The sequence below is a fragment of the Saimiri boliviensis genome, chromosome 12 (assembly GCF_048565385.1).
Source record: "Saimiri boliviensis isolate mSaiBol1 chromosome 12, mSaiBol1.pri, whole genome shotgun sequence".
In the NCBI taxonomy this organism is placed as follows: Eukaryota; Metazoa; Chordata; class Mammalia; order Primates; family Cebidae; genus Saimiri; species Saimiri boliviensis.
The window spans coordinates 1,255,932-1,269,645 of record NC_133460.1 but is presented as its reverse complement, the minus strand read 5'-3'; the positions used below and the strand labels follow the sequence as shown (position 1 = coordinate 1,269,645).

General features: G+C 45.7%; 1 protein-coding gene and 1 non-coding gene across 4 annotated transcripts in view; both read left to right on the top strand.

Annotated features, from left to right (window-relative positions):
* ATF7IP2 (activating transcription factor 7 interacting protein 2) overlaps nucleotides 1-5,944 on the top strand; it is a 144,664-nt gene extending 138,720 nt beyond the window's left edge. For all 3 annotated transcript variants that reach the window (XM_074381620.1, XM_010349375.3, XM_074381619.1), the window contains 2 exons: nucleotides 307-392; nucleotides 1,260-5,944. In XM_074381620.1, the coding sequence (XP_074237721.1) occupies nucleotides 307-392; nucleotides 1,260-1,673 (500 nt within the window). In that variant the 3' untranslated portion in view covers nucleotides 1,674-5,944. The remainder of the gene's footprint in view (nucleotides 1-306; nucleotides 393-1,259) is intronic.
* A 640-nt stretch (nucleotides 5,945-6,584) lies between these two features.
* LOC120367533 (U6 spliceosomal RNA) lies at nucleotides 6,585-6,691 on the top strand. Its single transcript, XR_005581900.2, has one exon. It is a non-coding gene; the product is annotated as a U6 spliceosomal RNA (small nuclear RNA).
* Nucleotides 6,692-13,714: the final 7,023 nt, after the last annotated feature.

Genomic DNA, 13,714 nt, shown 5'->3' with positions numbered 1-13,714 from the left:
GTGGACATCTTTGTTGGCCTAACAAGAAAATTTGCCTCTAATCATCGATCAGAGATCTCTGTTCCAAGTGTGAATATACCTAGTTCCCAGTTGCGTAATGACTAAAGTGTTTACCTCAAGAGGGAAATTTTTGTCAGCTTAAAAATTTTATTTGGTACCTCTGTATCTTGAACTTAAAATTAATTAAGTGCATCTTCATAATTCACAGTTTTATAATTTTATTTCACATTTAATTACCACCAAAGATGTAAACTATATGCTTAAAGGCTATAGAAATTTAATTCTTAAACCTTGTATTGTTCACAGAAAGTCCACTATCTTCCCTGGAGTCACCTGTGAAAGCTGTTTTAAGCTCAAAACAAACAATCCCAGTGGCGCCAAATGCAGCCCAGGTACTGATACCAAGTGCTCTGTAAGGGATATTTCTTCCAAATTGAGTGGGAAGTACCTGTTTTACTCTTGAAGGAACATTTGGGTCACATTTCAGCTTAGAAGACAATTTAATGTGCTGTTGTGAATCTACTTATTTATGCAATTAAAATTACTCAGTTGAGTTTTACAGAAGCTACAGAAATTAAAACAAACACTTTTTTTTTATTGAACTAACTGGAAAAGAAGCAGTAGCCATTGTTGATGAGGATGGGAGGAAAAGGATATTCTCAGACACTGACACTTTTTTTTTCTTTGAGACCAAATCTCGCTCTGTGGCTCAGGCGGCTAGAGTATGGTGGTGTGATCAAGGCTCACTGTAAACTTCATCTCCTGGGTTCAAGTGATTCCCCTGCCTCAGCTTCCGAGTAGCTGGTATTAGAGACACACACCACCACACTCAACTAATTTTTTTATTTTTAGTAGAGACTGGGTTTCACCATGTTGATCAGACTGGTCTCGAACTGCTAACCTCAGGTGATCCACCCACCTTGGCCTCCCAAAGTGCTGAGATTACAGGCATGAGCCACTGTGCCTAGCCACACTGACACTTTTTATGTAAATTAGTACAGTATTTTAGAACACAATTTGGAAATGAGATGGAAGATTTATCCCACATGTCTAGAACTAACCCATTCTGGATTAGTGATATTCCAGAGTGCACAGATCTTAAAACCAATACAGCATTATGGTTAAGGGACTGAATTCAGCCTCACATATTATTGAAATATCCTTTTGTTATTTTGATAAATGAAGAATGGGAAATAAATATTCGTACAACTCCAGTTGACCACTTTAAAAGCTGAAATTTCTTACAATGGTATTTTTAGGTTCCTGAGTTATTTGAACACCTGCCACCTCTCCCAGAACCACCACCACCACTACCTGAATTAGTAGACAAAATCCGAGACACACTTCCTCCCCAGAAGCCTGAGCTCAAAGTGAAACGGGTTTTTAGACCCAATGGCATTGCCCTGACTTGGAATATAACCAAAATCAATCCCAAGTGTGCTCCTGTAGAAAGCTACCACCTCTTCCTGTGTCATGAGAACCCTAATAATAAGTTGATTTGGAAGAAGATTGGAGAAATTAAAGCTTTACCACTCCCAATGGCCTGTACTTTATCTCAGTTTTTAGCTTCCAACAAATATTATTTTACTGTCCAATCAAAAGATATTTTTGGACGATATGGACCATTCTGTGACATAAAATCTATCCCTGGGTTTTCTGAAAATCTTACCTAAAAGGTCTTCATTATGATACATTTTTTTCATATTTGTTTACAATGTTACTGTAACAGTATTTGCCATTGTAAAAGGCCAGCTCAGATTGTGAACCCTTTCTACTGGGACAGTCCTTTTCTATATGTTGTTAAATGGCCAGTAATTTGATGAATTGCTGATTTGTATTAAATATGTCCTTCCAGTGGATAAGTTATAAAACACATGCTGTCATGGGCCTATGTTGCTGTGGTGTGTTGTGAACAATACCTTTGGCGACTGTGGAACTGCTGTTTCTATCAGAATAACTAGGATACAAGTAGCCACTGTTTCCTCCATTAATAATCCACTTTTAGTGCTCTCCTGTGGTCAGCATAGCTACAGGAAAAATCAACTCTTGACTGAGGGCCAGATCATCCCTGGGGTGCACCTCTACCAAGATAAAAATAAATTACTGAAAGTGTTGTTTGTAAAAATAAATTACTAATTTTTTTTTTTAAGATGGAGTCTCACTCCACGGCCCAGGCTGGAGTGCAGTGGTATGATCTCGGCTCACTGCAGCCTCCGCCTCCCAAGTTCAAGCAGTTCTCCTGTCATAGCCTCCCAAGGAGCGGGAACAGGCACCTGCCACCATGCCTGGCTAATTTTTGTATTTTTAGTAGAGATGGGGTTTCACCTTGTTGGTCAGGCTGGTCTCAAACTCCTGACCTCAGGTGATCCACCCGCCTCGGCCTTCCAAAGTGTTGGGATTACAGGCATGAGCCACTGTGACCAGTCAAAAAAGTAAAAGATGTGGTGAAAAGAAGTGGCTTCCCATTCTATTCAGCTTGCAAGTGGGCTATTCATTTGTACCCCTCCTCCTCTTTTTTGTTTTGTTTTGCACTATGTCAGTTATTTGGGGAAATAGCCTGGAGGTTTTCCCTAAATCTGTTTGTAAAATTTGTTAAACGTTGTGTGCTGTGTACACAAAACCTATCTTATCAAAGTATTATCCAACTTGCTGTTTCAGTTGAGAATGGATTTTCCACCTTAGATATGAACCTTGAGTTTGCCCATATCCTAGACGCTACCCTTCATCATTTGCTGGCAGCCCTCAGTCTTCAGAACACAATACTAAGGAGTTCAGATAGATGTGTCTTGTGCCCATCTCTTCCTGAGAAGAGACAGAAATGGAGCTGTTACTAGTACGAGCAGCCTGATTAACTGAACAGAGATTTGGCAAGTCAGGGCCCAGTGGAGGCAAACTTTAAAAAATATCTGGGATAAGAATCAAAAATAATCCCAAATATTTGAAAGTTTAAAAGAGGCATTTTTTTCATGGTACATGGTGAAAGTTCAGGCCTCAGAGGCTCAAAATAGGGAGTTGTTTTCCCTGGCATTTTGTAAATGCTCACATCTTAAGTAATAAAGCTATTATTATTATTATTTTTTTTTTTTTGGCAGTCTCCTGTGTCTTTATTTTTAAGAAAATTGCAACTCAAAGAGCCAGATTCTCATTCATTAAAGGAACTACTCTGTGAGCTCCCATTTCCAGCTAAGAGCAAGGAACTCACCCTGGGTGAGGATTTTACCCTGTGATTGCCATGGTCTCAACATTCCCTCACTGTGAAGCCCAAAGACGCAACCCATAAACAAGATTTTGGTACCCATCACCAAGTGAACCTACATCTGCAACAGGTGTGCCATCTGGAAGGATGATAGATGCTCAAGTCTTTAGCAAATCAGCCTTTATGATCACAGGATGAGGGAGAAAGGCTGACAGCAAATATCTTAGAGGTGGTACCTCAGAAAGCATTACTGTTTTGCCTTTTGGAGAGGCAGGGGCAAGATCAACTGTTCTGTTTGTTCATTTGTTTTTCAGATAGGGTCTGTTCCTCAAGCCGGAGTGCAGTGGCACCACCATCAGTATCCCTGCAGCCTCCACTTCTTGGGCTCAAGTGATCCTCCTACCTTAGCCCCTCAAGTAGCTGGGACTGCAGGGGTGCACCACTATGCATGGCTAATCTTTTTGAAGTTTAGTATTGACAAGGTCTCACTGTGTTGCCCAACCTGGTCTCAAACTCTTGAGCTCAAGGGATCCTTCTGTCTAAGACTCCCAGATCCTCAACTGGGTTTTGTTTTGTTTTGTTTTTTGACATGGAATCTCCCTCTGTTGCTCCAGGCTGGAGTGCAGTGGCACAATCTTGGCTCACTGCAACCTCCACCTCCTGGGTTCAAGCAATTCTCCTGCCTCAGCCTCCCAAGTAGTTAGAACTACAGGTATCCACCCGACACCTGGCTAATTTTTTGTATTTTAGTAGAGATGAGGTTTCACCATCTTGGCCAGGATGCTTTCTATCCTGACCTCATGATCCACCCTCGTTGGCCTCCCAAAGTGCTAGTATTAGGTGTGAGCCACCGTGCCCAGCCACATCTTCAAGTGTTAAAACATCAGTGACAACCAGGAAGGAGCCAGCCAGCCTAAGGACAAGAAAGTCCTGCTAGAAGCAGAGACAGTACAGAGAACCCATACCCTGACCCACCCCACAAAATGCTTCCTATACCTCATTGGGAAGTTTTTATACCTTCATCAAGTAACGGAATCAAACAATGATGGGTGAAAATTGAATACATTGAGAAAAGACTATGGAGGGTCCCATGGAATCATCAGGAATCCTAGAGTCTCAGAAAAAAATGCTTTGCAGCAATCCAATGACATTTCAAACCTGATACAGCTTATGCAATTCACATTCTACATAATGACATGTTAGAGATTTTATGCCCATTTTAAAAATGGAGAGATAGGTCCAAAGAGCTTAGGACACTTGTGCAGGGTCACAGAGGCCCAGGGAGTAATTCGAGCCAGGATTTAAAACCAGCTCCATGGTTCTGATTCATGCTGTTTACACACCATGCTCTGCTGTCTTTGGGAACCAGAATTCAGTCTTTGCTGCCTTGTGGCTCCAGATTTAAATCCCAGTATCTGATTGGCTTATCCTAGGGGGCATATATCCAAGCTGCAAGGTGAATTGGGGAAGCAAACCTGGCATTTCTAGACTTTACTGAGAGGTGTACACAAGGTAAGTGTCGTGGCTCTGGACTGTGTCCTTGTAGCTAAGCTAGAACTCCCTTCCCAGAGTTTCCTTCCCTGGCTGGTTCAAAGTTAGCATTGATCATGAGACATTGCCTGAGATTTGGAGAGCAGAATTGAAATGACATCCCGTATCTTAGGTTCTCAAGGGCAGTGCAGGTCATCGGAACAAGGCAGCTGGTGTGCCCTATTGTTGATCTGCTAGTTGATGGACCTGCAGCTGCCACCAGAGCCACCTCCAGCCTGTCCAAGTACAGGGCACATACGGGTGCTACTGCATGTTTTTCCCCACAGCCCATCATTCCCGTGGCTTCAAGGTGGGATTGGTAACCCAGGTTCCAATTTGTACCGGCTCCCATCCACATCCAACCTTCCTCCCCAACAGCCTGCCTCCTGGCTGACCAATGGTGACTCCAGGCTCCACAACAGACACTGAGGGAACAGTTTGTGTGGCCTTCTCCACCAGCTCTCGCGTGGGAACCATTCTAGCTCCATGAGAGATCTAGATGTTCTGTAGCCTCGATGGCTCCCTCCCTGAGACGATGGGGACTCCCAGGACACAGGAAGAGCAACCTTACCGAGGAGTTGAGAAGGGCAGTAGCTTCCCAAACTACGTTAGAAAGCAGCGTGTTTCATTCACTGGTGTGTGCCAGAACATGGACTTCACGAATACACCCTTGCCTCTGAAAGTCAGTTCCAACACCTACTGACTGATTTGGGCAACACGTGTTATGTCTCTGAGCCTTCTTTTTCTCTACTTGGAAAACGTAGGCAGTACTGGCCGCCTGCATTTATAATGGTTTCCTTCCCTTCTCTGCCCTTCTCTTTTTTCCCCTTCTTTCCTCCCTCCTCCTCCCTCTTTTTCCATAATTAACTATAAGAAGTAAGACTAGGCCAAATGTGAGGGCTCATGCCTGTAATCCCAGTACTTTGAGAGGCTGGGGTGGGCAGATCACCCTGAGGTCGGGAGTTCAAGACCAGCCTGGCCAACATGGCAAAACCTCATCCCTACTGAAAAAAATAAAAAATAAAAAATTAGCCAGGCATGGTGGCACATGCCTGTAATCTCAGCTACTCAGGAGGCTGAGGCAAGAGAATTGCTTGAACCCACCTTGTAGAGGCAGAAGTTGCAGTGAGCCGAGATCACACCATTGCACTCCAGCCTGGGCAACAAAAGTGAAACTCCATCTCAAAAAATTTAAAAAAAAAAAAAAAAAAGACTAAATCTTAATAGATACATACAGTGCCATTGTAAAGAATAAATGAGGCTGGGCGCGGTGGCTCAAGCCTTTAATCCCAGCACTTTGGGAGGCCGAGGCGGGTGGATCACGAGGTCGGGAGATCGAGACCATCCTGGTCAACATGGTGAAACCCCGTCTCTACTAAAAATACAAAAAATTAGCTGGGCATGGTGGCGCGTGCCTGTAATCCCAGCTACTCAGGAGGCTGAGGCAGGAGATTTGCCTGAACCCAGGAGGCAGAGGTTGCGGTGAGCCGAGATCGTGCCATCGCACTCCAGCCTGGGTAACAAGAGCGAAACTCCATCTCAAAAAAAAAAAAAAAAAAAAAAAAAAAAAAAATAAATGAGTGTGGTAAATTCTTATAATTTTATGGTTCCATTAGCTTTTTTTTATTTAGTTTTTGGGGTACAGGTAGTTTTTGGTTACATGGATGAATTCTTTAGTGGTGAATTGTAAGATTTTATTAGACCTGCTACCCAAGCAGTGTACACTGTACCCAGTATGTAGTCTTTCATCCCTCACTTACCTCCCAATCTCACCCTACCCCAATTCCACAAACTCCATTCTATCATTCCCTATGTTTTTGCATCCTCATAGCTTACCTCCCACTTAAAAGTAATAACAGCGCTTGCTTTGCCATCACATAGACTAAAATTGGAATGATACAGAGAAGATTAGCATGGCCCCTGCACAAGGATGATACACAAATTCATGAAACATTCCATTTCTTTTTGGCCATGTGGGTGGCTCATGCCTGTAATCCCAGCACTTTGTGAGGCCAAGGTGGGTGGATTGCTTGAGGTGAGGAGTTCAAGACCAGCCTAACCAACATGGTGAAACCTTGTCACTATTAAAAAATACAAAAATTAGGCTGGGCGTAGTGACTCATGCCTATAATCCCAGCACTTTGGGAGGCTGAGGTGGCCAGATCACCTGAGGCTGGGAGTTGAGACCAGCTTGACCAACATGGGGAAACCCCGTCTCTACTAAAAATACAAAATTGCCCAGGCATGATGGCACATGTCTGTAATCCCAGCTAGTTGGAAAGCAGGAGAATCGCTAGAACACAGGAGGTAGACGTTGCAGTGACCCAAGATCGCACCATTGCACTCCAGCTTGGGCAACAAGAGTGAAACTCCATCTCAAAAAAAATGAGAGAAAGAAAAAGAAAAATTAGCTAGGTGTGGCAGCACACGCCTGTAATCCCAGCTACTCAGGAGGCTGAGGCAGGAGAATTGCTTGATACTGGGAGGCGAAGGTTGCAGTGAGCCGAGATCGTGCCACTACACTCCAGCCTGGGTGACAGAGCAAGACTCCATCTCAAAAAAAAAACAAAAAAAGAACATATGGTATTTGTTTTTCCATTCCTGTTACTTCACTTAGAATAATGGCCACCAGCTCCATCCAAGTGGCTGCCAAAGACTTTGTTTTATTCCTTTTCATGACTGAGTATTCCATGGTGTATATATACCACATTTTAAAAATTTACTCCTTGGTCAGTGGGCACGTAGGTTGGTTTCCTGTCTTTGCAGTTGCAAATTGTGCTGCTATAAATGTCTGCATGTGTCTTTTTCATATGATGACTTCTTTTCCTTTGTGTAGATACCCACTGGTGGGATTGCTGGATCAAATGGTAGATCTACTTTTAGTTCTTTGAGGCAGACTGTTTTACATAGTAGTTGTACTAATTTACATTGCCACCAGCAATGTCAAAATGTTCCTTTCACCACATCCATCCCAGTATCCATTGTTTTTCGACTCTAATTATGGTCATTCTTGCAGAAGTAAGGTGGAATCTCATTGTGGTTTTAATTTGCATTTCTATGGTTCCATTTTGAATACAAGTTACCCTTTCCCATACCAGAAGTAGGGCTTAGTTCCACTTTCCAGTTCTCCACCTCCTTCCAGTTCCTCAGTGTGATCCATCCAGATGTCTGCCCTTATCCTCAGGACCACCTCCCCATGGGATAGCTAGATACAGCCTGCCTGACTTGCTCCAGTGAACCCCACACCCTGCATGCGCTGTGTAGATATACTGTAGTGACCACCTCTCAGTCACAGCCTGACACGTGTCTGCTTGCTTTAAACCGGGGATGTCCAACCTTTTGGCTTCCCTGAGCCACATGGGAAGAAGAATCATCATCCTGAGCCACACATAAAATACACTAATACTAATGAAAGCTGATGAACTAAAAAAAAAAATTTGCAAAAAAAAAAAATCTTATAGTGTTTTAAGAAAGCTTACAAATTTGTGTTTCTAAGGTCTTTTAGACTGACTGATGGTGCCATGGATGCCATGGCGACCCCCATGACCCACACATACACCTCTGGATGGCCTCCCAGAATTAGAAAGTCTGAAGTAACTGGAAGACCATGAAAAGAGGAAGAATGATCAATGCCTACAGAGCCTAATTAACTTGAGACATTCTTCTATTCTCATTCTTCTATTCTCTATGTTCCTCCCCATCCCCACCCTGCATCAATTGATAAGGCGACTGGAGTTTGTAACCAACCTTGGTCAACCTTGTGACTCCAGACCCTATGACCCCCTCCCAGCTTGCAAAACAACACCCTAAACTGTAACTTCTGTAACTTTCCACTGCCTACCCTAAACCTATAAAACCAATTCCAATCCCACTGCCCTCTGCTGACTCTCTTTGGACTCAGCCAACTCATACTGGGGTGAATAAAGAGACTTAACTGCTCACACAAAGCCTGGTTTTTTTTGCGGAGGGGAGGGGGGTCTCTTCATCCAGATCACAGAGTTTAACATTTGGTGCTGGAAAGCCAGGACAGGGTACTCCTTTGGGGAGACCAGTCCCGAGTCCCTGCTGCCCCAATGGGAGGAGACCACCTGAGACCTCAACGCATCAGACCAGACCAACAGCTCATATTTAGCGTGCTAAACAGCCCTCTCACCACCTTCAGATCAGAAGTCTCTCCCTCTTTCTCTTTTCCTTCAGAGAAAGGGGAAATGACATCTCTCCCTCTTTCTCTCTTCCTTTAAATGTCTCTCCTTTTAGTAGAGACAAAGGAGACACTCTGTGTAGAGACAGAGGAGACAAGGCTCTCCCTCTCGTTCAAAAACTCCAATGTCGATCACGGACTCAGGAAGACAGTCTTCCCTTGGTGTCTGGTCAATAACAGGGACGCTTGCCTTGATCACTCGCTCACATTACAGCCCAGGACTCCGTCAGGGATGCCTACTGAAAACCCTGGAAGCTGCTCACTCCCTCTCCTCATCTCTACTGCACTCTTTTCTTTAAGCTTATCTCCTTCGCCAGGGGCAATATTCCGCCCTCTAATCCTCTGTCTTCACCTCTAGCCTGTGTCCTAAAAAACCTAAAACCTCTTCAACTGTCGCCCGATCTGAAATCTAAAAGTTTCATTTTTGTCTGTAATGTGGCCTGTCCTCAATACAAACTAGACAATGGTTCCAAATGGCCAGAAAATGGCATTTTCAGTTTTTCTATTCTTTGAGACCTAGACAATTTTTGTCAATGAATGGGCAAATGGACTGAGGTGCCTGACGTCCAGGTCTTTTTTTACACTCCAGTCCCTCCCTAATCTCTGCTGTCAAGGCAGCCCATCCCAAATTTTCTTTCTCTCCCTTCCATCTGCCCCTCGTGCCTCTGCTGGTGATCCAGAATCCTCCTTGTCCATCGATGCTTTCGGACCTTTCTCCTCCCTGCCTGTCCAAACCAGGACCTAATCCAGGCCCTACCCGCCCCCCTCCCCAGAGCCTCCCTCCTCTTCCTCTGCCTACAACCTACCTCCTTACACCCCTCCTATCACCTCCACACCTCACACCCAGTCCGGCTTATAGTTTAGTCCAGAGGCTAACTCCTCTGCCCCTGCCCAACAATTCTCCCTTCGAGAAGTGGCTGGAGCCGAAGGCATAGTTAGGGTGCAGGTGCCTTTCTCTTTATCCAGGCTTTCCCAAATCAGCCCACACTTAGGCTCCTTTTCATCAGATCCTCCAATACTTAACACCTGGAGTGACTTAAATGTCATCCTTCCATTCTCATCGCCCCAAAAATGATTAATATCATTTTATCACCCAGTCAGGCCCTGACATTACAAAAAAGCTACAGAATTAGAATCTGGCCCTCAAACCCCACACCAGGAATTAATCAACCTCGCCTTCAGGGTTTGCGGTAATAGGGAAGAAGCTGCCCGGTGGTAGCACATCTCAGAACTAGAGTTGCTGCCTCTGCCATAAGACAAACCCCAGCCACAGCACCGGCTCACAAAGACTTCAAAGTGCTCAGACTGCAGTGTCCAACTGCCCCTCCTAGACCTTGCTTCAACCATCGGCAACCTGGCCACTGGGCCAAGGAATGCCTACAGCCTGGGATTCCTTCTAAGCCTGGCATATCTGTGTGGGACCCCCCGAAAGATTCGGTTCGGAAGCTCCAACCCAAAGTTCCCAGACCGAATCCTTCCCAGATTTCCTCAGCTTGGTGACCAAAGACTGATCTGCCCGAATATCTTGGCGGCTCCCTGGACCATCACGGATGTCAAGCTTCAGGTAACTCTTACACTGGAGGATAAGTCCATCCCCTTCTTAATTAACAAGGGGACCACCACCCCACACTGCCTTCTTTTCATGGACCTGTCTCCTTGGCCTCATTAACTGTTGTGGGAATCAACGGCAAGGCCTCCAGGCCTCTAAAACTCCCCAAGTCTGGTGTCAATCAGGCCAGCACTCCTTTCCACATTCTTTCCTAATCATCCCCACTGGTCCAGTTGCCCTGTTAGGCCAAGATATCCTAGCAAAATTGTCTGGCTCCTTAACTATTCCTGGGCTACAGCCACACCTCATTGCCACCCTCCTCCCCAAACCCGTACCTCCCTTCATAGGCCTCCTCCTATCCCACTACCTTAACCCTAGGGTGTGGGACACCACCTCCCCATCCCTGGCTGCGAGTCACTCAACTCATCATCCCCTTAAAACCTAACCACCCTTATCCTGCCCAGGCCCAGTACCCCATATCCCTGCGTAAGCCTTAAAAGGCCGGGCGCGGTGGCTCAAGCCTGTAATCCCAGCACTTTGGGAGGCCGAGGCGGGTGGATCACGAGGTCAAGAGATCGAGACCATCCTGGTCAACGTGGTGAAACCCCGTCCCTACTAAAAATACAAAAAAAAATTAGCTGGGCATGGTGGCGTGTGCCTGTAATCCCAGCTACTCAGGAGGCTGAGGCAGGAGAATTGCCTGAACCCAGGAGGCGGAGGTTGCGGTGAGCCGAGATCGCGCCATTGCACTCCAGCCTGGGTAACAAGAGCGACACTCTGTCTCAAAAAAAAAAAAAAAAAAAAAAGGCCAAAAGCCTGTTATTACTCGATTACTGCAACATGGTTTTTAATTCCTATGAACTCTCCTTACAAGCTCCCTATCCTAGTTGTCCAAAAACCAGACAAATTCTACAGGCTAGGCCAGGATCTCTGCCTCATCAGTCAGATTGTATTTTCATCCACGCGCTTGTACCAAACCCCTATACCCTCCTGTCTTGCGCACCCCCTTCCACAATTCTCTATTCTGTTCTTGACCTCAAAAACGCTTTTGTCGAAAGCCCAAATTTCTTCCCCATCTGTAATAATCCCTCACCAGCATACACGCGCTCTCCCTGCCAATGATATCCCGTTAATTTACCAAACCCCAACCCCATCCACTAAACAACAGCTTCTCTCCTTCCTAGGCGTTGGAGGATACTTTTTACCGGGTTTTGCCCTCCTAAACAAACCACTTTATGAACTTACAAAAGGAAACTTAGCTGACCCCATACACCAAAAATTCTTCCTTCCATTCTCTAAAAAAAGCCTTAGAGACTGCTCCTCCTTTAGTGCTCCCCAACTCCTCTCAACCCTTGTCTCCCTACCCAGCAGAAATAAAAGGCTGTCTCATCTGAATTCTTACACAGGAGCCAGGCCCATAGCCTGTAGCCTTTTTATCCAAACACCTCAGCCTCACAGTCCTGGGCTGGCCCTCATGCCTACCTGCAGCAGCAGCTGCCGCCCTGATACTCTTAGAATCCCTCCAAATTACAGGCTATGCCCCACTTACCCTCTACAGCTCTCACAATCTCCAAAATTTAATTTCTAAATACACCTTCCACATTCTTCACCACCATGCTGTTATATGGGCAGAAAGGTTTTCTCACTACACAGGGTCCTAATGAAAACCCTTCTTGAAGACGGGGAAGATGGCCAACTAGGAACAGCTCAGGATCCCAGTGAAAGTGCAGAGGGTGAGTGGATGCCGCATTTCCAGATGGATTTTTATTGCCCACAGACCAGGAGATTCCCAGACGGAGGAGCCCCTTGGGTCGCCAGCGTGGCTGTTTTGGCCCATGCGGCTGCTTTGCCAGCACCCTGGCATGGTGGTTCTCCGTACAAAATACATTGGTCCGGGTGCCCTCTTAGCTGGCGATTGGAGCCCTGGGAAGGCAGATTGCCCATTCATCTGATTTAAAAGGGGACTGAAATAGGGAGCCAGGCCAGGAGATTCCTGGGCAAAGAAAAAAAAAAAAAACTGCAAGGAATCTCAGCGCCACTGTTTCAGCCGGTGCAGTGAGTCACTGTATGGGAAATCATACAGATCCCGGCGCCTTTTCAACAGGTGACTGGAACACCTGGGAGAAAGTCAATGTTCAACTAAAACAAACAAATAAAAAAGACTCTGAGTCAGGGAGCCAGGTGATCAGGCTCGGCTGGTCCCACTGTCCCCACCCCGCACACAAATAAATAGTAATTGAAAACTATCTGAGTTGAGAGTTTCACAGCAAGAACAGCTGGACCTGGGACTGTCCAGCTCTGTGGGGTAGGGGCATCTGCCATTACTGAGACACTCCACCATTACAGAGGCAGTCCGCTATCACTGAGGCAGCCCACGGTAGCCGAGGCAACCCGCCATTGCCGAGGCAACCTGCCACTACAGAGAGAGTTCGCCATTACAGAGGCGGGCCACCATTGCCGAGGCAGTTTTAACCACACCCATATAAACAGGACTGCAGGGAACATCACATTGCAGCTGGACGGAGCCCACAGCAGCTCAGCAAAGCCTCTGCAGGCAGACGGTGACTAGGCTGCCTCCTCACTGGGCAGTGAAGTGCAAAAAAAATAAAATAAAATAAGACAGCAGCACAATGGAAACTCATAAATAAAGCCCTAACTGCCTGGGACAGAGCACCTGGGGAAAAAAACCTAAATGTACCTGCCCAGCAGCTCTGAATGAACAACTGAGCTCACAGCTCAGCACTTGACGTCCTATAAAGGACAAACTGTCTCCTGAAGCAGCTTCCTGACCCCTGTATATCCGAAGAGTCACCTCTTAAAGGAGAGAACAGACTGACATTTGGCAGGTATCCTTCTGGGATAAAGATAGCCGAAGAAGAAACTGGTAGCAACCCTTGCTGTTCTGCAGCTGCTGCAGGTGGTCCCCAGGCAAGCAGGGCCTGGAGTGGACCTCAGCAGTCCTACAGCAGAGGGGCCAGATTGTTAGAAGGAAAACTAAGAAATAGAAATAACTTCATCATCCACAAACTGGAAGTTCACTCAGAGATGCAATCTGAAAGTCAGCAACTACAAAGAAAACAGGTGAATAAACCCACAAAGATGGGAAGAAACCAGCACAAAAAGGATGAAAACACCCAAAACCAGAACACCTCTCCTCCTACAAGGGATCACAACTCCTCACCAGCAAGGGAACAAGGCTAAATGGAGAATGAGTGTAATGAAATGACAGAATCAGACT